The 22,969-nt window shown below is 50.8% G+C and overlaps 1 protein-coding gene across 1 annotated transcript in view; it reads left to right on the top strand.

The window, feature by feature from the left end:
- Window positions 1-13,234, top strand: part of DENND2A (DENN domain containing 2A) — a gene marked incomplete at its 5' end in the record, with an annotated part of 38,309 nt that extends 25,075 nt beyond the window's left edge. The window contains 6 exons of the mRNA XM_080609630.1: window positions 6,813-6,990; window positions 7,774-7,815; window positions 9,446-9,563; window positions 10,402-10,641; window positions 12,155-12,241; window positions 12,646-13,234. Of these exons, the coding sequence (XP_080465756.1) occupies window positions 6,813-6,990; window positions 7,774-7,815; window positions 9,446-9,563; window positions 10,402-10,641; window positions 12,155-12,241; window positions 12,646-12,677 (697 nt within the window). The 3' untranslated portion in view covers window positions 12,678-13,234. The remainder of the gene's footprint in view (window positions 1-6,812; window positions 6,991-7,773; window positions 7,816-9,445; window positions 9,564-10,401; window positions 10,642-12,154; window positions 12,242-12,645) is intronic.
- Window positions 13,235-22,969: the final 9,735 nt, after the last annotated feature.

Genomic DNA, 22,969 nt, shown 5'->3' with positions numbered 1-22,969 from the left:
AAGAATTAGGGTAGACACTTTAAATGTGGTCATCCCCAGTAAAAGGTAATTAATCATCAAAAAGAAGCCTTTTCCATGCTCTACAAAAACAAATTTGGGACTGTGAATCCCAGCCTCCCGGCTCTTCCTTTTTGTATTGTGGTTAGGGAGAAGAAGAAATCCAAGCATGCAGTTCAGATCTCAGATAATAGTGTTTCTTCAGAGCATCTTTAACTCTTGCTTCTTCACCTGCAGTAACCTGCCATGTCGTTGGGAGGCAGCGATGGTCCCCGCTGCCGGCGGAACTTGGCATCCTCCTGTCAGGATTTGCAGCAGGGCTGTGCAAAGTCACGGGGCAATGTTTGGAAGCTCCTGCGCCTGTTAAATGCTGTAAAGCAGATCTGCGATCCATCATAAGTAAATCCAGATGTGACACAGTGTCAGAAATCCAAAGGTGTTTGTAAAATGAATCCTATTGTAGCAGAGCTTATAAAAAAAGACAAGAAAAACCCCACGTAATCAAACTGTCTTAAGTTGCCAATGCCAGCATATTTTCGACAGTTTAGTTAGTGCAGAGAGCAAAGGACATTGAACCCCAAAAGGAGGGATTGATTCAGTAGTGTTTTTCAGAAATCATGGGGTATCCTCAAAGAGGGATTTAGCTTGGTGAGCTTTTTAGCATAGTTGCCTTGGGAGCAGAAAGCTGTAAAGTTTGTAGTCAGTTTAAAGTTTGAGAGGAAAACAACCAAACTGAGCAGCCAGTATCCTTCTTTAGAAGCTGCTGGAAATTGACAAGATGTCTTTTTGAGCACGTCAAGCTAGCTTTCCCAGGAAAGGAAGAAGAGTTTCTATGTAGTTGCAGCTATTGTGTTCAGATTCTGTATTGGCAACCCCTGTTCAAGGTGGCTAATGAGAAGCAGCAGCTGTGTGGTAGGGTTTTGCATAGGTTGCTGTGTGGCAGGAAGGCCTGTTGTTTGAGTAAGCAAATGTCACAAATTGCTGCAGTATCGTTGTTCTGACCAAGGGTGTGTGCAGCCAGAGGAATCTGTGTGTCAGTCTGTATCCAAATCAGCCCTTTAGGGAGGGATCTGACACAGTTCTGTGTGTACTTCAATACTTTTTAGCCTCTACATTAGCGGTATCTCAGCCTCTCCTGCAAGCTCTTGTGCAAGTTACATCAGACATGGTCTGCACTAGGTAGTGGTGGCATCTGGAGTGCACCAAGCAAAACACAGCATCCTGTGTCAGTATTATTCCGATATCAGCAGTTGTCATCATGGCTATGGTGCATGCGTCCTGGGATGTCAGGGTTTCAGCAGGGATATGGGCTGTAGCTATCCAAAGGCGTTGGCTGCCTGTTTGGTATATACTTACTGTTTTGAGGATACATTAAACTATTCTGGTGGTGTTGTGCATATCAACTGTGGTTGATTCTGTGCACATCTCATAGAAAGAGGCATACAGAACTTCAGTGGCCATATTCACCTTCTACACAGACAGGTACCTGCTGTGTTACAACTGTGATATAGTTTGGGGAGTCTGCCCCATCGCTGCAGGCTGAAGAGCATATGGTCACACAGATGGCATAAAGGGGAATTTATCCTGTTGGATTTTTTGCAAGGCTCAGTAGCCATGGTGTGAATCAGCAGTCCCTTAGTGCTTGTTGCAGTGCTGTATGCAAGAGGAAGGAGCTTAGGCTTGAGTCATTCCAAAGGACTGAAGCTCCGCTGGGCTCCTGGTAAGCTGCAGCTCTCTGAGACTATCTGCAGAACAAGTCTGAGTGAATCAGGTGTGGAAGAAACACCTCAATGTTACCTCCTCTGTGTCCATCTCTGAACTGCTGTGCCTTCAAAGGTGTCTCGCAGACCTCAACCCTATCAGTATTGTTCTCTGAAAATGTCTTCCTCAGTAAGAAATGTTTCAGAGCAGCGATCACTAGGATTAATTCTGGAGGCGATGAGACATTCACAGATGGAAGGGTGGAAGGGGAAGCTATCTTTACTTCCCACTGCATGATGAGTCCAATTTCAGGCTTACACAGCTTTGTCTGTGACTTCCACTAACTGGACCTCAGCCATCTTTCCTCCCACTCAATCTCTCACGTACCATGTGTACTCACTAGGACTTAAGAGTAGGGTTGAGGGAAGAGCAAGCCACCATAAATATAGCAGGAAGCAGCATGCCGTCATATCTTACCATGCCATAAATAACCTTGCACTTCAGCTGCCCACTGTTTCTCTGTGGAGCTATCTGGAATCACAGAGATCTTTCTCACTGGTTTTCAAGGCCTGTCTATAAAGTCCCATCTTTAGGCAGGAAAGCCGAGCATTTGTGACAGAGGTGACACTTCCAACACTTCCACATTCAACCTCTCCTCAAAGAAGAGGAAGTCCAGGGGTGGTGGTCTAGAAGAGTAATGCCACAGTGCTGCAAAGAAGTGATGAAAAGAGTTCTTTCAGCTTTCACCATGCTGCTGCTGCTGTTATTATGCTGTTATCAGTCAGAAATTGTGAAGTGGAAAGCACGCTCTGCAGTAATGGAGGGAAAGAGAAACCCCTGCTTTTGAATCTGCTAATGTTGCCTGAAATGTGCAGGTGTGCAAGTAGCTCAAGCTCAAAGGAGGCAGTTTTTAAAGTATTTCATTAACTTGGAGTGCACTTGTAAGATGGCACATTCACTTTGTTGCAGTTCCTTTCAAGATCAGCTTGTATGAAAGGTAGAAAACAAGCAATCTACTCTGGTATTGTTCCCATGCTTTTTCTGTGTGGGTTTTCTTGTGTTTGAGGGGTTTTTTTTAACGTTCCTGTTTGTTACTAGCTCTGTGTCTCTCATTATTTTCATTTTGTTTCTCTCCGAATCTACCTTGCATGTGCGGTAGACACAGCAAGACATGGGCTTGCTGAGGAGGGCAGGCTCTGCTTGAGAGCAGTGACAAAGGGGCAGGAAGGAATGTGGAGAAGGAAGAGGGTGCTCTATGACCTTTCTAAACAAGTATGTGGAACTGAGGGGTTTTTCCCCATTTAAAGGCTTAAAGCTACCAGTCTGTTGACACAGCCTTTGCAGTGTCCTCTCTTTTTATATAGTATCTCCTTAAGAGACAAGCCTCTGGGAGCGCAAGAAGGGGAAACTGTCCCCATCTTGAGAGACTTTCTCAGCACACAAGTCCCAGGTGTTCCTCCCAAGGGCCTGTTCCCTGCCTGTTGCAGTCCTAGATAATATTTACTCATCTCTAAAAAATACCATGTGTTTAATGATGTTTACTGCCCGATTACTTCATATGGTCACACTGACGTCCCAGCAGCCACAGTTGTGTTCTGCTAACTGAACTTACCTGATGAAAACCAGCCAGCTGTAGCGCAGCCAGACCGCTCTGCTCAGCGTGTGTTAGCCTTGCAGCCCAGGGATTCAAATCTACCAGACTTAACTGGAGTGAGGGGGGAGGGAAAGCAGGCTCCACTTTCCAGAGTCAGCTTGAGCCCACACCCATCAAACCGCTTCCCTCTCCAGTCAGTAATAAACTGCCAGATCCAGGTTGCTGAGTGTAAATTCCTCCATGGAGTTTAACAGGAGCCAGCTGGGCATCTGGCTGCACCAGCCTCCTTCCCCTCCTCCAGCCTTCAGAGACCTGGATGCTAGTAAAACAAAATGATGTTATATACAGGGTTTATAGTGGCGAGCCTTCCCCCTCCCTTGACACATACAAATGCTTCCAGACCCAGAACAGATGAGTGACTGGCACCCTGCAGCAGGCTCTGCCATCTCAGACTGCAGACCCTGCCTGCCTCCTGCTAGAGAGCTGGTGGGGTTTCTGGACAGACCCCCTTGGAAGTTGTCAGTAAAGGCATTTACAGCTGAGCTGCTGGTGGCATTTGTAGGGGAAGAAGAAAGTTCCCATGAGCCACGGGGCAGCTTCCTCCAGGAGCTAGCCGTGTGCTCCCTTCCTGCACTTTCACTCTCCCATGGTTCTGAGTAGCCTTGGCAGTCCCCTAAAGCTGTGGGGTGCCTGGCTAGCCTCAGCTGGAGACTGCTCCTTCCTCTTCCCACCATGCTCTGGCTTGACTGCTAGGAGCTATCATACGATTTGCACTAACAGAAATGCATGCCATTAGCATGCAATTACTCCTGCTAAGGGCTGCCCAGAAGCAAAGCCTGTATGCTGCACAGGTAGCAAGCCAAGGGGCAGGGCTGGACCAGGACTGGAACAACCTGCAGGAGCACCTCTGGGGGACCTTTCAGTTGTAGATTGTGCCAAGGGCTTTGCCAGAGCATCCAAGCAAGCTGTCGAGCTGTGCTGACAAGAGTATGGCCAGCAGGTATGTGGGCCACAGTGCAGCCCAGTAGGTAGCTGTTGTAGTGGTGGGGCTGTCTTCTGCATGCCCACGGCTGTGTGCTGCCTGTGCTGGACAGTATAGCCCCTGTACATTCAGACCTGTGGCTTTCCCATGGAACATGAGATTCTGTGGGAGAATAAAATAATTTCTCTAATGAAAGCCAGTGCTGTGGAAGACCCCACATCTGTCTAGTCTTTCCCATCAGGGTACTGGAACAGCCGATGCTGGATTCAGTGGGACCTATTTTGTTGTCCAAAAAGCAAGTTCATGCCTGGCGTGCAGTAAACCAACTCCACACGCCCAAGAGAGATACTGTGTGTGTTCAGTGGCTGTTGGGTGGACTGTTCCACAAATCAAGCACAACAATGCTGGTTCCTTCATTGCATTTATACACAAAAGATACAAGGTAATGCACTCCCAGTTACATATAATTAGAGCAATCTACGTATGATATTTGCTGTGTCATTCCTTCTAATCACTATGCATGCTCAGAGGAGGGGTCTTCACCTTGGCTGTTCACTGTCTGTCCTGTGAATGTGATTTTTAGTATTACAATGAAGTCAGCTGACTTCAGGACACCGTAAGTTTCTTTCATTGCCAAGCTGGTTAATCGAATGGTCACTTTGCCAAGCTGTCACATAAGTTATCCTTGGTATAATCAGTCCTGGGTGTTCTCCTTGGATCTTTCAAGCAGATCCAAGTCTTGGTTTTACTCATGAATTCGTTACTGTTACTGATGGTCATCTTGAGCCATGTGCAAGATCCTAATACCTATAACACCTATGACTACCATCAACACATATACAGTATATTGTATCAATCTCTTGTCACATGCATGTGGGCTAGGTTAGGAAAGCTAAAGCCCTGACAGAACTGAATCCAGCCAAGGATATTAACACCAACAGGAAAAACTTCTATAGGTAAATTGGGGATGAAAGGAAGACAAGGGAAAATGTGGGACCCTTCTGGAAGGAAATGGGAGACCTGGTCACCTGGGACATGGAGAAGGATGAGGTACTCAATGAATTTTTTGCCTTGGTCTTCACCAGCAACAGCTCCAGCCACACCACTCAAGCTGCAGAAGGCAAAGGCAGGGACTGGGAGAATGCAGAACCGCCTGCTGTAGGAGAAGGTCAGGTTCAAGAGCATCTAAGGAACTTGAAGGTGCACAAGTCCATGGGACCTGACAAGATGCATCCATGGCCAGGCATTTGACACTGTCCTGCATGGCATCCTTGTCTCTAAACTGGGGAGGCATGGATTTGACAGATTCAGCACTCGATAGATAAGAAATTGGCTATATGGTTGCATGGCTCCGTATCCAAATGCAAACCGGTGATGAGTGGCGTTTCTTAGGGGTGGGCACTGGGACCAGCACTGTTCAACGTCTTTGTTGGCGACATGGACAGTGGGGTTGATGCACCCTTGGCAAGTTTGCTGATGACGCAAGTTTGCTGATGACACAAGTTCTGTGGTTCAGTTGACACACTGTAGGGAAGGAATGGGATCCAGAGGGATCTGGACATGCTTGAGAGGTGGCCAATGCCAACCTTATGAAGTTCAACCAAGCCATATGCAAGGTCTTACACCTGAGTTGGGGCAATCCCAGGCACAGCTACAGGTTGGGCAGAGAAGAGATTCAGAGCAGCCCTGCGGAGAAGGCCTTGGGGGTGTTGGTCAATGAGAAACTTAAGATGAGCCAGCAGTGTGTGCTTGCAGCCCAGAAAGCCAACCGTATCCTCGGCTGCATCAAAAGAAGCGTGACCAGCAGGTCGAAGGAGGTGATCCTGCCCCTCTGCTCTGCTCTCATGAGTACTGTGTTCAGCTCTGGGGTCCCAGCACAAGAGCAATGTAGATCTGCTCAAGTGAGTCCAGAGGAGGCCATGAAGAGGATCTGAGGGCTGGAACACCTCTCCTGTGGAGACAGGATGAGATAGTTGGGCTTCTTCGGCCTGGAGAAGAAAAGGCTCTGGGGAGACCTTGAAGCAGCTTCCAGTACTTAAAGGGGCCTACAAGAAACCTGGAGAGGGACTTTTTACAAGGGCCTGTAGAGACAGGACAAGGAGGAATGGCTTTAAACTGCCAGAGGGGAGATTTACATTAGATATTAAGAAGAAATTCTTCCCTGTGAAGGCAGTGAGGCCCTGGCACGGATTTCCCAGAGAAGCTGTGGCTGCCACATCCCTGACAGTGTTCAAGGCAAGGTTGGACAGGGTTTTGATCAACCTGGTCTAGTGGAAGGACACCTTCCACCTGCTCACAGCAGGGTGGTTGGAACTGGATGCTCTTTAAAATCCCTTCTAACCTGAACCACTCTATGATCTTTCCTAACCTGCTCTCCTATCTCAAGTCATTGCGCCTGAAGCTGGTGTCAGAAATCTGGGAAAGCCCTTAGTAACTGCAGAGATCAATCAGGGAACAAGTGAAAGAGCCCTGATTTCTAGGATGTCACTTATCTCCTGACTGATCAGCCATTGCCCTTGGTTGTGTTTCATCTTCCAGCACTCTTTCCAAGTGTTGTCATGCCACAGTGGCACTACTGTACCCCTTCACCTGGCAACACACGTACATCCCTGTGCTGCCACCTTCCATGATCGACATAGTGTGCTCACCCACCCCATTTCTGATCGGCCTGCTCTCCAGCTCTCTGCCCCGCCTGAAGGAGCTCCCTGTGGAGGAGGTGAGCCTTGCTTTGGTTGCTTCCAGTGGGCTGAGTTGTTGTTTTCTCTCTCAGAAAGGCTGCTTTTGAGTCTGCCTTGCAGCATGAAGAAGCTGAGCTCTCATTCTCCATCTCCTGTGAGCGTGGGGTGATGGAGGAGGTGGATGTCCCGCAGGGAGGTGGGGGTCTGCACCCTCCTTGTCCACAGTCTGAGAAGCGGGGGGCTGGGATCTCCCACCAAGGGGCTGCTGTGGGGAGGAGATGATTGATTACAGTTTCTGTTGTTTCTGCAAAGTGCTGTCTAGGGAATGAGCACAAAGTCTGCCAGGCTTGAAGTATGATTGCTACAAATTGGCCAGGGTAGCTGCCCCTCTAATTAACACAGGTGCCTAATGAACCAGTAAGTAATTAAGAACCAGGTTCATGGTGTACAAGGTGGTGCACTCAGCAAGGCTGAATGTAGTCAAGGAGGCATTTCCCTCCCAGCCCACCCATGGAACGGCGGTGAAGCGCATGGGGACAAAAGATGGAGCTCAGACCCCAACGTGGGGTGAGGAGTGGTGGCCTGGCTTGGAGGATAGCCTTCTGCTGTCCAAGCTGTGCTGCAGTGTGTGGCAGCATTGCTGGAAAGCTACAGCGAGGGCTGCTTTCTTGTCTCAAGCTGACTGCTCCTCCAGCTGTGGTGGTGGGGAGGAGGAGCAGGACAGGGCTGAAGCATTTCCTCCAGGGCACTTACAAAGTAAGATAAACTCTGATGATGGAAATAATGACTTTCTGTTTTTATTCTTGCTCTTCCATTCTTAGGTCCTTGTTGTTGACCTTGTAAATAACCGGTTTCTGAGACAGGTGAGCAAAGCTATATCGTATCCTTCATTTTCTCTCCCCTTTTTTCACCACACCTCACCTCCATCTGTGTTGGCTGACCTGTCTGGATGAATGGGTTGCTTACTTCCCTCACAAACTGATGCAGCATTTGTGGTTGGCAGCATTATAGGGGTTGCTATGTGATGTCAGCATCCCAAACCACAGCTGTTGAGGGCCAAATCATTGTGCATTCTCTCTGTTTTAAGAGGGGAAACAATGGCACTTGAGCACTGTGGGTTCTTAAGCAGCATATTGTAAGGCTGAGAGCAGAGCTGGAAAGCCTCAGCTCAGCATTGTGTGCTAGGGAGAAGCACAGGCTCTTCCAGCCTGTGTATGTCAGTCCATCTCCTATTGCATCCCCAGCCCTGAGGGGGGAATAGAACCGTGATTATTTCTTCAAGTCCTTCCTGCCCAAGGAGTTTGTGGTTCCTCACTCCAGTCCTTGAACTAGGTGGGTCATAAGAAGGAAGCTGGTACATGAGAGCCTGTATTTTGCTCTGCAGATGAGGTTGACTGCTGATTTTTACTTCCCTTTGTTGCGGAAAGGAGTAGGATATTGAAGGGAAGAGAACAGATGAGTGAACATAATCCTGGCCTGGGAAGCTATTTCTGCCTCAGAGCGTTTTGGCAGATCGCTGAGCAGTGCTGGCTGCACTGAATCACAGAATCATAGAATCAACTAGGTTGGAAAAGACCTTTAAGATCATCAAGTCCAACCTTTATCCCAGGACTGCCAAGACCACCACTAAACCGTGTCACTGTGGGCCTCATCTACATGGTTTTTGAACACTTCCAGGGACAGTGATTCCACCACTGCCCTGGGCAGCCATTCCAATGCCTGATCACCCTTTTGGTGGAGACATTTTTCCTAATAGCCAGTCTAAATCTCCTCTAGCACAGCTGGAGGTTGTTTCTTCTTGTCCTCTTGGTCTCTGCTGTGCCTCACATCCCGTCAGTAGGATGGGATGAGTGCACCTCCTACTGCAGGGAGTAGGATGTAGTGCAGGCTACTCCTTTGGTGCAGTTCTCACTTGCCAGCTGCCTTAACTGTAGGGATATGCTTTACCTCGCACCTAGCTTTTGGAGGTTTAAGGTAAACCAGGCTGTCTCAGCCAGGGCTGGCAGGAGCTCGCACACAGTCACAGGCAGTTCCTTGGCTCCATTGCTCTATGGGAACTCGCCTCAGTACCAGGATCGATGCAGAGCTGAGCAGGGGGTTGTGCTCACCTGGCTGCACGCCAGCATTGTTCAGATACATCCTCTTTGTGGTGGTGCGAGTGCTCACAAGTAGATGGTGAGGCCATGGGAGAGCCCTTGTCTGGTAGCCTCTTGGGTTGGACACCTGAAATTCCTTCAGAATAGAGGAATATTTGGGAAAAGACATCCCCTTTCTCCTTCCTTTTGTGCTTCTTGATGGTCCTGCACTGGGATGTGCTGGGAATGTGCCAAGTATACTGTACTACACCTTTTCCCTCTCCTTCTTCCTTTCCTCTCAGTTTGTTTTCAGTGCTCCCCCTGCCGTGCTGGGGACAGGATAGGAGCTGAGGAGAAGAAGGGCAGGGGCCAGCTGTGTCCCGGCCCCAGGCCCTAAGGAGGTGGCTCTGTCTTACAGATGGAAGATGAGGACTCCATCCTGCCCCGCAAGCTGCAGGCTGCCCTAGAACACATTTTGGAGCAGAGGAATGAGCTGGCAAGCGACAAGGAGGAGGGCCCTGTCAATGGCAAGCAGGGTAAAGCACAGTGCCTTTCAGCTTTAAACCACGTCTTTTCCTGCTCCTTTTTCTCCTGTCGCTTCTTAGGGGAGAACTAGGCTTGTACTGATTTTCACACCACAGAAATTGGAGGTAGGTCAGGAGTTTGGTTGAAGCTGTATTAAATATTCCATTGCCCTGGGGACAATTCTGTTTGTGTGAGGAGAAGCAGTACTTGCCCCTTCCCAGCTCTGTCCAACATCCCTGTACTCCTGTGTGCGAGGTGGGGACGGGGGTGGTCCCACAGGCCTCTCTCTGCTGCTGACCTTGTGAGTGATGCAGGCTCCTTGGGGGGACAGTCTACCCGCAGAGCTGCAGGTGACTGACCAAAGGGACATCCTATGCCATGTAGCATTATGCTCAGCATTTAAAACTGGGGGAAGAAGAAGGAAGGGGGGACCTTCAGAGTGGTGGTGCTTGTCTTCCCAAGTAACTGTTATGTGTGACAGAGCTCTGCTTTCCTGGGGGTGGCTAAATACCTTTCTGCCCATGGGAAGTGGTGAATGAATTCCTTGCCTTGCTCTGCTTGTGTGCGCAGCTTTTGCTTTACCTCTTAAACTGTCTCTATCTCAACCCACAAATTTTCTCACTTTTCTCATTCTCTCTCCATCCTACTGGAGAGAGTGAGAACCAAGAGAAAACTTGGTGGTTTTCAAAGCAGCAGCAGCTGGTCCTCTTTGTAGGATGCTGTCCCTCTTGAGCAGCTTTTTCTGCTCAGGCTGCATCTGAAAAAAGCAAGGGAGTTTGTACCCAGAGCTGTTCCCTAGCATGTCCTTACAGCAGTGTCCTCACCACTGCCTCTTTGTTTTCTCCTTAGAGACCAGCCCTTTGAATGAGGTGGTGTCCGAGGCCTTTGTCCGTTTCTTTGTGGAGATTGTGGGCCACTACTCCCTCTTCCTGATCCCCTCCGAACGAGAGGAGCGGACCCTGCAGCGCGAGGCTTTCCGCAAGTCCGTCTCCTCCAAGAGCCTCCGACGCTTCCTGGAGGTCTTCATGGAGACGCAGATGTTTGGGGGCTTCATTCAGGAGCGGGAGCTGCGGAAGCAGGGGGTCAGAGGTGAGGGGCTCTGCTGGGGCTCTGCTGTTGTGGAAACTCTGCTGTTGCTCCTGTGAGAGCTGGCAGATGCTCACCAGCTGCCAGCTCCATCCCCAGCAGCGTGGCTGTAGGCTGCAGTGTCTGTGTCTGCAGGGAGTGTCTCCACTGGGAGAGAGGTGGTAGGGAAATGCTTGTGCAGGCTGATGGTTCATTCTGACACCCCAGCGTGGCTGTCGAGAAGTCACTTGGGGATTTTTTTTTCTCTGTTTCCTTATCTTCCCAAAAGAGAGCATCACCCCATAGGGGCACAGTGAGATACGATGTTTGCACAGTGCATGTGAACCAGCTGTTGGAGAACAGGATTTTTTTGTGTGTGATCTGATAGTTTCTTCTTGGGGTTACAGGCACACTTCACCACTGAAGTAAGGGACATAAGCAGTATTCTCCATATGTGTGCCTCTTCCGTTCAACACTGAATTCCCACCAGGACCATCACAGAAGGGTTACACTGCTGGAATGACATTTATTCTTGCAGTCCCTTACGTCCCCTTCCCATGTCTAGAGAAAGAATGGGTTGGATTGGTTATCGTGTCTTGGCTAGTAGAAAATGTGGATGCTTCTGTCCTTTGAAGAGCTGCTTCTGTTGTTTAACTCGTGGTATACCACACTCCCAAGGACTCTATTGGCAGCTCATCCAAGTGTTTCATCCCTGTTGCTGCTTGGTGCTGGCTTAGAAGTTTCCATCCAAGCACTAATAAGCAGTGGACACTTGAATAGGCGGCTGAGTAAAAGAGGTTTTGCAGCATGGTAAATCCTGTGTGACGATTCCCCAGTTGATCTCACTCTTGGGACTTAGCTGTGTTTGTAGCAGAATGAACAGAGTTTTAGTGCAAGTTACGAAAGGAGCAGGTGGACCAAAGCTCCTGTCCCAGATCTGGGCTCAGCTGGTGGAGGAGGTGGGGTGAGTCATTCCATTTCATATTTGTTGGAGAGAGAGGGCCACACACAAAAATGCGCAGAGGGTTGAAGCACTCTCCTATGGAGACAGGCTGAGAGCTAAGCTTGTTCAGCCTGGAGAAGAAGAGGCTCAAGGGAGACCTTAGAGCAGCTTCCAGTACCTAAAGGGGCCACAAGAAATCTGAAGAGGGACTTTTTACAAGGGCATGTAGTGATAGGAGAAGGGGAAATTGCTTTAAACTAAAAGAGGGTAGATTTAGATTAGATATAAGGAAGACATTCTTCACTATGAGGGTGGTGAGACACTGCCACAGATTGTCCAGAAAAGCTGTGGCTGCCCCATCCCTGGCAGTGTTCAAGGACAGGTTAGATGGGGCTTTGAGCAGCCTTTTCTAGTGAAAGGTGTTCTTGCCCATGGCAGGGTGGTTGGAACTAACTTTAAGATCCCTTCCAACCCAAACCATTCTGTGATTCTATGTGCAATAGTTTATTGGTAAGCTGGGACAATGTTCTTTCAGCTGAGCATTCTTACTTTAATTTATAGGGAAGCAAAATAGATGTTGACTTCTTTCTGCAGGTCTGTTTGAGGTACGGGCTCAGGAGTACCTGGAAACACTTCCCAGTGGGGAGCAGAGTGGAGTCAATAAGTTCCTGAAAGGCCTCGGTAAGGAACCAGCAAAACCCTTGGCTTCTCAGGAGGCTCGGGCTTCTTGATCTATCAGATTTAGCAGCAGAGAAGCTGCCAAAGGGGTGGCAGGGCTCTGCTAGTGACTGTGTGTGGATCCCTGCCCAGCAGTGCTCTGAGCCTTGAGTGATCAGAGCCCAGCCATGTACCCCTGCTCTGGGAGGCTATTGGCTCTGCCTCCTGAGCTGCTGCTTGTCTGGAAGCTGGTGGAGAACCAAAAATTGGGCCAGGAGCTACATCTGTGTCTTCTAAAGGAAAAAGGTGTATCTGAGGAGACAGTAGATCAACCAGTGACTTGGGGATGGTGGATGCAGGTCAGATGGTGATGGTTGGGAATGACACTTGTTTTGCCTGTCTCCATTTTCCTTTCTTAATCTCTCCAGGTAGCAAAATGAAATTCCTCCACAAAAAATAAGAAGCACATCCTCATTCCACAGAAGAGAATGGCTTTACCATTTAACAGCAATACATCAGACTATTATCAACTGTTCCCATTCAGCCTGCTCCCAGGAACCAACAGCCTTGGGCGAGCTGACTGCAGCTGGGTTGTGCTCACACAGACATGTGGTGCCACAGGAAGGTTTGATGGCTGCGGAGTTGCCGGGACAGGTTTCTGGATATCTACAGTACCATGCACTGGACCAAGTACTCTCTCTGAACTCTACACTAGCACGTTGCAGGCATCCCAACGGATTGGATCTCTTAGCTAGTTAATTCTTTGTTTTATTGTATTTTTCTATTTATATTCGGGTTAGAACAACTATTAACCGATGACTCTTGTCCTGCCTCCTCTCTGCTTGGTGCTGCAGGAGGCCAAAGTGGGACTCCCATGGGACTGAGCAGGCAAAGCTCAAGCACTGAGGAGAGGAGAAACAGAGATGTATGGAAATAGGTCTCTGCAAAGTGACGGCTGCAGGGATAATGTGGACTGACCAGGAGGAGCTTCCAAGCAAGGGAGAAGGGTGGGAGAGAACCACTAAACCTACTGAGGACATGATGGTCCAGCCAGCTCCCTGGAGAGCTATGCCAGGGGGTTTTGGCACGAGGAGAGGCCTTTCCTTATGCAGTGTAATTAAAAGCGAGTGGTGTAAAAAGTGTGCGGACCCTTGGGTGTATTGGGAAGGGGTTGAGCTGTATCTGCTCACCAGCCCACCTACCTAGTGCTGAGCATGAGCTGGAGAGGACATCTAGCAGCTGAGCCTTCAGTTTGGCCAAGCCCTCGGCTTCCCCATGGGCGTCATTCCCTTCCCTGGCCGCTTGCAGGAGGAGCCCAAACTCGCCTGTAGGTGAGTTCCTGAAGGTCAGATGGGCTCTGCTTTCCCAGCTGGTAGGAAGCAGGCAAGGGGAGAGTGCCTGCTGCTGCCTTATGTCCTTCTGGTTGGGCAGGAGGTCGGACCTCCTGCTCACCTCTTCTCTGTCTTTTTCATTCAGAAGTGTTAGGGGAGGCATGTGGGGTGAGGTGGGGTGAGGGCTCTTTTCTAACTGGTACCAAAGCTGTTTCTCTTGCACTGCTTATGAGGGCAGTCAAGAGCAGCTGGAGCATCCTTGGGTCTCCTCTGCTCTTCGGAGAGGAAGGCAGAGGGTAAGTCTGCTATGGCCTGAAGGGAAATCTCTTCTCCGGTTATGTGTGCAGGTACCTTGGCTGTGGGCACCTGTGTTACACTGGGCTACAGGGGGCCACCAGAGGGTTTGGAAATGGTCCGTATGCCACTGGGGGCAGTGGGCTTTCCCAGGAGAGAGGGCTATGTTGACCAGCAATGGGGTTCAGAGGAGCTTACCTCCACTCAATAATGGAGTGAAGCTGAGGCCTGCTCTGTGCATCCTTTGAAGTCTGCATTTCCAGTTTCCTACAGCAGCAGCCTCTTTGTGCTGAGTTTTAAGGATGGAGGAAACGGGTAGTGATGGGTGGTGGCAAGAGCAGGCAGCTGGGTGCGTGGAGAGGTGAGCACTTGGAGAGACAGCCCTTGGTTGGCTTGCAGTGTAATGGGGCTTGTTATGTCTGTGGTATGTGCCACTATCTGGGGACCAGATAAGCTAGGCAAGTGGCTCTGGGTGGCCCTGCTTAAGCAGGGAGTTTTGGCCCAGGTGAACCCCAGAGGTCTCTTCCCACCTCAACCTCTCTGTAGTTCTGTGGGGAGCACCATAAATGCCACTCAGCAGCAGTGCCATACATGGGCAGCACCTGTAGCTCTGTGCTCCCCAGCCGGTGTGCAGGGAGCTGAAGCAACAACAGAGGGAGTCAGAGAAGGCAGCAGCATTTATCCCCTATTCCTCCCAGTGTGGTAATGAGGTGGAGGGTGCAGGAGGCCTCCCCTCAGTTGTGCTGGGCAAAACTGGCACTACTTAAAGTCTAGTTTGTCACAGGAAATCATGGCGGCCCACCAGAGGAAGCTGCAATGAAGTCCAGGGTGAATCAAACGCTGTGGTTTGGTTGTCTTTTAAAAAGGTGCTTTTAATTGTAGCAAAATGAGGTTTTGCAAAGCTGGGATGCACCCACACATGCAAAGGTGGCTAGGATACCTGCAAAGCTTTGTGGGTGCTAAATGGAGCTGATCCTGGAGCTCACCTGAGGCCTCCAGAAGCAGGTCTCCTATGTGGCACCCTGCTGCTGAGCCTTTTCCTGGAGGGTCCACATTCCTCTTCTCAAAGTGACGTTTTCAGCAGCGTGGCACTTCACCTTACTTGGCAGGAGCCATGGTAGAGAGCTGGGACTCCTGATGCTCACAGGCTCCTAGGCTCAGCTTGGACCTCTGTGTGAGCATGCTGAAATACATGCTGAGATACTTTTGCTGCAATACCTTAACAGCTCAAAAAGGGTTGTGAAATAGTCCCATTTGTCTCATGTGGGGGCTCTGCCAGGACCGAGCCCTGTGGCTGCTTGGTGCTTCCATTGGCAGCGCTCAGGAAAGTAGGAATTATGCTTACATAGTGTACAAAATCCAAAGAAGTGTCTTAAAGAGCAGCAGCATGAGAAGTGCAATGAAAGAAACATTTAGGGCTGTGTTATTAAGGATTTAAAATGAAACTCTAGCAGAAAGCATTGGTCTCCAGCTGCAGGACAGCCTCTCCAGCTTTATGTTGAGCTGTGTTGTGCTGGAATGAGCAGGACCCTGCGTCCCTCAGGGCTCTGGATGCTTTGGAGGAACCCACCTGTGAAGACAAGCTGTAAGTCCGGCTGTGCTGGGTCTCACCGGAGGTCCGTGTGCCCTCCCGTGGAGGCTGCCAGCAGCCTGCACACCATCTGCCAGCAGATGGCCAGAGAAGGCTCCAAACAGAGCACATATGCTGGATGTGCCCTATATACTCTACAGATAGACACACCGTATATACACAATACATACCCAGAGCTTGCCTACTCTACATCCCACAACAAGGGGATTCCTGCACTTGAGCTGGTGTATGTGTGTTTAGTCACCTTGGATGAGTTTCTCTACCATGACAGTGTGCATATGGGAAGATTACAGAGCTTCAGCAGGAGTGATGGAAAGTGGAAACGTACTCCAGGCTAGATTCAGCCCTGTTGCTGTCATCTATAAATGTACCTGGTGGGGAACGGGTGAGTGTAGTTCACGCAGGGAAGTGGCAGAGCCCTGTTGTCTTCTGCTTGCATGGAAGTTCTGGTGCCCTTCATGCGGTACACAAGGGTAGTGTTGGGTTTTGGAAGTGGGTCTGTAATGCTCCAGGATCATTAACTCTCAGTGTTATTTGGACATAAAACACTTCAGTGATGTGAAGATGTGCTGGTCTGGCTGTCCTTCAGCAACCAGACTGCATTTTGCTTAGCACCCAGTGCTCCCCCCCCCCAGTGTCAGTGTTAACTGATGTGTTCTCTTTCTGAACTACACTTAATTTTTCTTACATTGTGCAAGACAATCATGAGGGGGAAGCAGGGGCAGACATGAGGGGAGATTGTGAAGGAAAGAAAGGGGCAGCCATGAGAGGAGATCATGAGGGAAGAGCAGGGGCAGCCATGAGGAGAGATTGTGAAGGAAAGGAAGGGACAGCCATGAGTGGAGATCATGAGGGGAGAACAGGGGCAGCCATGGGAGGAGATCATGAGGGGAGAGCAGGGGCAGCCATGGGAGGAGATCATGAGGGGAGAGCAGGGGCAGCCATGAGGAGAGATTGTGAAGGAAAGGAAGGGGCAGCCATGAGAGGAGATCATGAGGGAAGAGCAGGGGCAGCCATGAGGGGAGATTGTGAGGGAAAAGGAAGGGTGGCCATGAGGGGAGATTATGAGGGGAGATCATGAGGGAAAAGGAAGGGCGGCCGTGAGAGGAGACCACGAGGGGAGAATGTGAGGGAAAAGTATGGCAACCATGAGGGGAGACCATGAGTGGAGAACAGGGCGGCCATGACAGGAGATCATGAGGGGAGAGCAGGGGCAGCCATGAGGAGAGATTGTGAAGGAAAGGAAGGGGCAGCCATGAGAGGAGATCATGAGGGGAGAACAGGGCAGCCATGAGGGGAGATTGTGAGGGAAAAGGAAGGGCAGCCATGAGAGGAGACCACGAGGGGAGAATGTGAGGGAAAAGTATGGCAACCATGAGGGGAGACCATGAGTGGAGAACAGGGCGGCCATGACAGGAGATCATGAGGGGAGAGCAGGGGCAGCCATGAGGAGAGATTGTGAAGGAAAGGAAGGGGCAGCCATGAGAGGAGATCATGAGGGAAGAGCAGGGGCAGCCATGAGGGGAGATTGTGAGGGAAAAGGAAGGGTGGCCATGAGGGGATATCATGACGGGTGAACAGGGGCAGCCATGAGGGGAGATCGTGAGGGAAAAGGAAGGGCAGCCATGAGAGGAGACACTGAGGGGAGAACAGAGGCAGCCATGAGAGGAGATTGTGAGGGAAAAGGAAGGGCAGCCATGAGGGGATATCATGAGGGGAAAACAGGGGCATCCATGATGGGAGATCTGGAGGGAAATGGAGTGGTGGCCATGAAGTGAAATCATGAGGTGGGGCAGTTGTAAGGGGTGATCATGTTGTGAGAACAGAGGAGGGCAGGGGGCATGAGTGGCGGCCATGGGCTGTGAGGGGTGGCTGTGAGGAGACATTTTGAAGGGAGATAAAAGGTGGCCATGAGGGGTAGGGGCAGCAACTATATAGTGTGGGCCACTAAGAGGGGCCAGGTGAGGATTGGCTGTGACTAGAGATCCTGAGGGAATATCAGTTTGCCCTTAGTGACATGGTTTAGTGGCGAGCTTGACAGTCCTGAGCTGGAGGTTGGCCTCAATGATCTTACAGGTCTTTTCTAACCTAGTTGATTCTATGATTCTAAGTGTGCTAAGGCAAGAGGCCAGTCCAGGGGCAGCACGGATTTACCGAATGGTACTGGAGAACGAGGACACTTGTCTGAGAGGTTAAACATTAAAAGCCGCAATTTCTGCTCTCTCAGTTAAGCAACTTGTACAGGCTGATATGAGCAGCTCTATAGGGCCTTTGACGCCCAGGAGAGCTGCGCTAGCTGCCTCCCAAGCCCCTGGCTAAACCCCAAGCTCCATACCCCTCCTTGGCTCCCACAGTCAGTGTCCTGCGGGAACTCAAAGCACTGGGCAAATCCTAGCTCTTACAGAAGCTTACATCCAGCTTTGAGAACTCCAACATAAGAAGGATGTGGACCTCCTTGAGCGAGGCCATGAAGATGGTGGAGCACCTCTCCTATGGAGACAGGCTAAAAGAGTTGAGCTTGTTCAGGTGTCCTTGCTTATGTCAGGGAGTTGGAACCAGATGGTCTTTAAGGTCCTTTCGAGCCCAAACCGTTCTAAGATTCTATGACTGTCCTGTTCACTGTACAGTTATTCATTCATCACTGGTGTTGGCCAGTGCAGGCAGGACAGAGAGCGAGCCCTGTGCAGTCAACAGACGAGCTCCTGCCCTCCACAGGGTAGGTCCGATGTGGGTTTGGAGGGGGGTAGCCCAAGGGCAGTGTTTGCTGTTGGCTGCATGTGGGGGTCCCCAGTGCCAGTGGCTGAGGGTCTCACAACCTACCTCTCTGCCTGGAGACGCCTTTCAGGTCACAGGTGCCAGAGGCCAGCTTGCACGTGTAGAGCCCCAGGCAGCCACCACAGTCAGAGGGCTTCTGGCAGGGCCGGGACTGAATGCTGTGGCAGGAGTACTGCAGAGGGAGGGAGGGCTATTTCCCAGCTCCTGGCCCAGGACCGCCCCCCCACAGTCACATCACTCTGTGATCACACTGTTGAGAGCCCCGGCCCCAAGGAGCAGCATCTTGTAGGCAGAAGGTTTCCTTTTGGGGTGTACATGCCCCACAGCTGATTAGTCAGTCATTTTGGGGCAACATGAACTGCTCAGCTGCAGGACAGCATTATGCTACACATGCTCAAGCTGACACCAGTGCAATGCCTGGGGGTGACATGAGCTCAAAAGAGCCTCAAAAGACTCAAATGAGCTCAAAAGACCGGGAGGGTGGAGAAGCTATCAATTAGAAAGCAAAGCCAAGTTGCAGAAGATAGATGTTATGGGATAAGTGTTTGCTGCTGGATGTTTGGTTTCCATTTAAAACGGTAAAATGATGCAGGAAAACACAGTAGTGGGACAAGATGCTCACCAAGGCTGTAGAGCAGCAGCTTCATGCAAGGAGCAGGAGAAGTTTGGGCCCAAGGAGGTAATTTTGAGGCAGTTCATTACAGCTTTGGGCAGAAAGCACACTAAGCAGCTGGTGCCCACAGCCACTGCCTCTGCCCTCTTGCTGCAGTGCCATCCACCCTGGCAGAGCATCACCCAGCACAGCACCACCCAGCACATCTTGGTTAAGACAAGTGCAGCCAGACTGACGCTCACCTCCTGACCTGCTACTGGCTGTGGCCACTGACTATGCTCTAAGCCTTGCCAGGTGCCAGTGGTGTTTTAGAGTTGTCACTGCCCATCTCCCTTGTCTGCACCGCAAGCCACAAGTGCTGAGGCCATGTTCTAGCCAGCGCTTTCACACTTGGCTTGTGAGGAGCAGCCCAAGAGCAGCTTTTCTACCTGGTATTTGCAGGGTTGTGGCATGCTGGGCACCTGCTCCTGCTGCCCTCAGGCCTGCCTGGCTTTCATGCCCCATGGTGCTGCAGGGCCTGCTGGACAGTAAGGCTCTGTGCAGGGTGCTGGGGCTCAGGGGTGCACAGGGGACCCGGTTTGGAAGCTGCAGGGCTGGCTGAGCTGCTCAGGCAGATACCAGCATGAGGGCGCATGGTGGTAGTTACATGGGTCATAGTGTGGGTGCAGCAACGCTCTGCCTGGAGGAGAGGTGCCACCCCAGCTCTGCTCTGCCAAAACCCCAGCCTTGTGAGTGGCCAAACAATTGCAAGCATTTGGGCTGTACAACTGAGGAGCCCAGGGCACTGGCTGTGCCTGGGGGATGTTCTCTTCTCCCTGTATTTTGAGGCTGTCCCACCTGGTTTCAGCCTCTCTCTGCTGCTGAGGGCTGCCAGAGCTGCTGGCTCTCTGTTATAACAAAGGCCAGCGACATCCCATCCAGAGGTTCCTGCAGGAACCTGTGGAGCTGTAAAGCAGAAGGAAGTGCCTGTTTCTATGGCCGCATTCTCTTCATGTGGTGCTCCCAACACCATATGCACAACTCCATTCCTGCCCTGCAGACAGGTCAGCCAAAGTGGCTCAGCAAGCTGCCTGACCCCAGGGTCAGGAGTGGGGGCTCTTGCCTCCCCTCACTCCTGGTTCCTCTGCAACCCCCCCAAACATTCATCCATGCTGGTCAAGGATGGGTTGTGCTTACCGTGTCCCCGTTGAACTTCCCATGGCCCTTCAGGTGATGGCTCAGCCTCCTGCTGCGGGAGGGCTGTGGCGGGTGCCTCCAGGGCTTGCTGTGGAGATCCTGCTCACCACTGCCCAGTGAGGGCCTGGCCATGGCCTTGCTGGGGGGCCTGGCTCCCATCACCTCCCATGCACTAGCCACAGGGTGGCTCCTGTCCAAGCCCTGCCCAGGCAGGTTGACCCCTCCATCTCCAGGTGGCCGAGAGTCTTTTCCAGGGCCCCCTACTCCTGGATGCTTCCTCAGGATGCCAGTCCAGCTCCCCAGTGCCTCAGATGGAGCTGGGGCTGAGCAGAGCAGCACCAGGAGGAGCGCAGTGACCATCAGCACCTTGACATTCATTCTCAGGGCCTGGATGTGATTGGGGTCTTCCTGCCCAGACAAGGCTGCTGGAGGCAGGAACAGAGGTGGAAGGAAACCTCTCTTCATTGCTGGTGGACCCAGCCAAAGCCATTTTTATACACAGGGACATAGCCCGGGGGCACAGCCCTTTTCCTCCGCCCCTGCTGTGTCCCACCTCCCGCTTGCAAGCAAACACGGCTGTTTGGGCCCCCTCCCCCTCCCTTACATTCCCAAACACCTCAGCACCCTCCCATCCTATCCCTGCTTGGTGATGGGCGTGTGGCATCTCCCACTTGTGAGCACAGGATCTTTCAGCTAAACCACACTCACGAGCCAGGTCTTAGTAAAGGGGGATTGCTGCTGGTTAAGTGTTTGTGCTTGGCAGGGAGAGGGGGGATGTGCAAGAGCAAAATGGGTCCCTTCAGTCTCTGACAAGGCAGATGTTACATTTTCACTTTGGTTGCCTAAAGAGGTAGCCCTGATGTGATTCATCTTGGTCAGTTCTCCAGCCCATCCCTCGTGCCTTCTCAGCTCTTCAGCCAGTTTTGGCCAAATCTGATGATAGGCTTAGAGGTAATGAGCCTGGTGGAAGTGGTCTAGGTACAGACACCCAGAGAACACCTCCATCCATTGCAATAGGAGCTTACTGCATATTAAACAGCAGAGCCCACCCAGAAGAATTGTGTTAGAGCTGCCCTGATCAAGCTTTGGTTGGCTTTTGTGACATGTCAGATCCCAGTGATCTGCTCCTCAGGCAAGAGTCCTCACCAATGGGTGGCCTCTGTATGGAATGGACAGTGAGTCTGTACTTCAGGCTTACTATGGATCAGGTTCAATAAACAGCCACAGCACCGAGACTTAGCTCCACTGGAACTTAGTTTTAATGAGTTTCTGCATTCACTGAACTGTTGGCACCTGCAGTTGTCTCCTGTGTACATTACATGCTGGAATGGAGGAAGTGACTTTTCCTCACTGTTTTCACAGGAGATGCTCTTGTTCCCCAGTACTTATCAGTATTTGGCATCTCTCTTGGATGGCCCCTTCCACCATGCCACAACCTCCCTGTCAACATCCTCTTGGCCAAAAGGCTGTAGTCACAGTCCTGAGCATTGGGACTATGCCTTTCCCTCTCAGCCCTGCTCACTAGCAGGAAGGATCACTCCCAAAGTCTTTTTCCAGAGAGTCCCATCTCCCTATCCACCAAAGGACATTCACTGGAGAAGAGATGCTTCTTGATCAAAATTGTTCTGTGTGCCAGTTGAGGAAGGGCTGACAGCATCAGATTTAGACAGAATTTGGGTAGGATACAGCTAGAGTTTCTAGACAGTGGACAGGTCTGAATTGAAGTGCTGTGCAGGATGGGTAGCAGTCATACCACTGCATCCTCCACCACCTCCAGCTGCTCCGAGGCCAGATCTCCAGTGTGAAAACTGTCTGTGGTCCTGCCTGCTGTGCTACTTCCTCCTGGTGGGAGGAAGGACTCTGGAGGGTGCAGTATGTTGCCAGCCCACCGCTCTGGGTGTGAGCTAAAAGAAGGCAGAAGATCAGCTTGCTTATTCTACACATCTGCTGTTAGTATTTTCTGTATGAGTAGCAAAGATGTACTAGCAGAAGAGGTAACAGCTTCAAGCTACACCAGGGGAAGTTTATAATGGATATTAGGAACAATTTCTTCACTGAGAGGGTGATCAGGCATTGGAACAGGCTGCCCAGGGCAGTGGTGGCATCACTGTCTCTGGAAGTGTTCAAAACACATGCAGACAAGGCCCTTGGTGACATGGCTTAGTGGTGAACTTGGCAGTCCTGGGGTAATGGGTGAACTTGATCTTAAAGGTCTTTTCCAACCTTTTTGATTTTGTGATTCTATGATTCTATTCTGGCTGTTATTATGCTGGACTTGGACACCTCAGCTGGTATAAGGCTGTAAGGGAGAGGAAGGCTGTTTCACAGACACTGCACCTGAAGTTGTTGCTGTAGCCTCCCTGTCCTGCTCTGCCCCAGACATTTTGGTGTTTGTAATTACACAGTGGGTGTTCCCCTGTGGACCAGGGATGAGTTCACGTGGTCACTGGCCTTCTTACCTCTGATGTGGTAATGGCTCAGCAGCCTTGAGCCAGCAAGCATCCCTGTGAGACCCATAGAGGTCTCCTGCCACTCACCCATTGCCATCCCCTGTCACTCACCTGTCAGCCACCAATGGTCCAGTAACACCAAAAAACCACAGGCACAGCTGGTGTCTTCCCACCCTCAAGTTTAGTTGCTCAAGGGATGGAAGATAACTTGCAGAAGTGCCTCTGGAAGCTAAGTTACGCAACAGAGGAGTACACAACAGGATTTCCGTTGCCAAGCTGGCTACATTAGTTGATTTTCAGAAGGCTGTGGACCAGACTTAGTTTGTATGAAATTGATCTAAGTGTGGATGTCTTTGCTAATAAAGAGGCTGGAGAGGTTAAAGGCAGAGGAATAACTGTGCAGCTCCAGCCTGGACAGAGTCAAGGAGGCTTTGTCTTTGCTATGGACTCACTGTGAACTTGGCAGTCATTTGAGCTACACAGCTTGCGTGTTCACCTGCAGGCAAGGGCTGTGCTTCCCTC

Source organism: Psittacula echo (assembly GCF_963264785.1).
Source record: "Psittacula echo genome assembly, chromosome: 1".
NCBI classification, from domain to species: domain Eukaryota; kingdom Metazoa; phylum Chordata; class Aves; order Psittaciformes; family Psittacidae; genus Psittacula; species Psittacula echo.
This window is presented reverse-complemented; position numbering and strand designations above follow the sequence as displayed.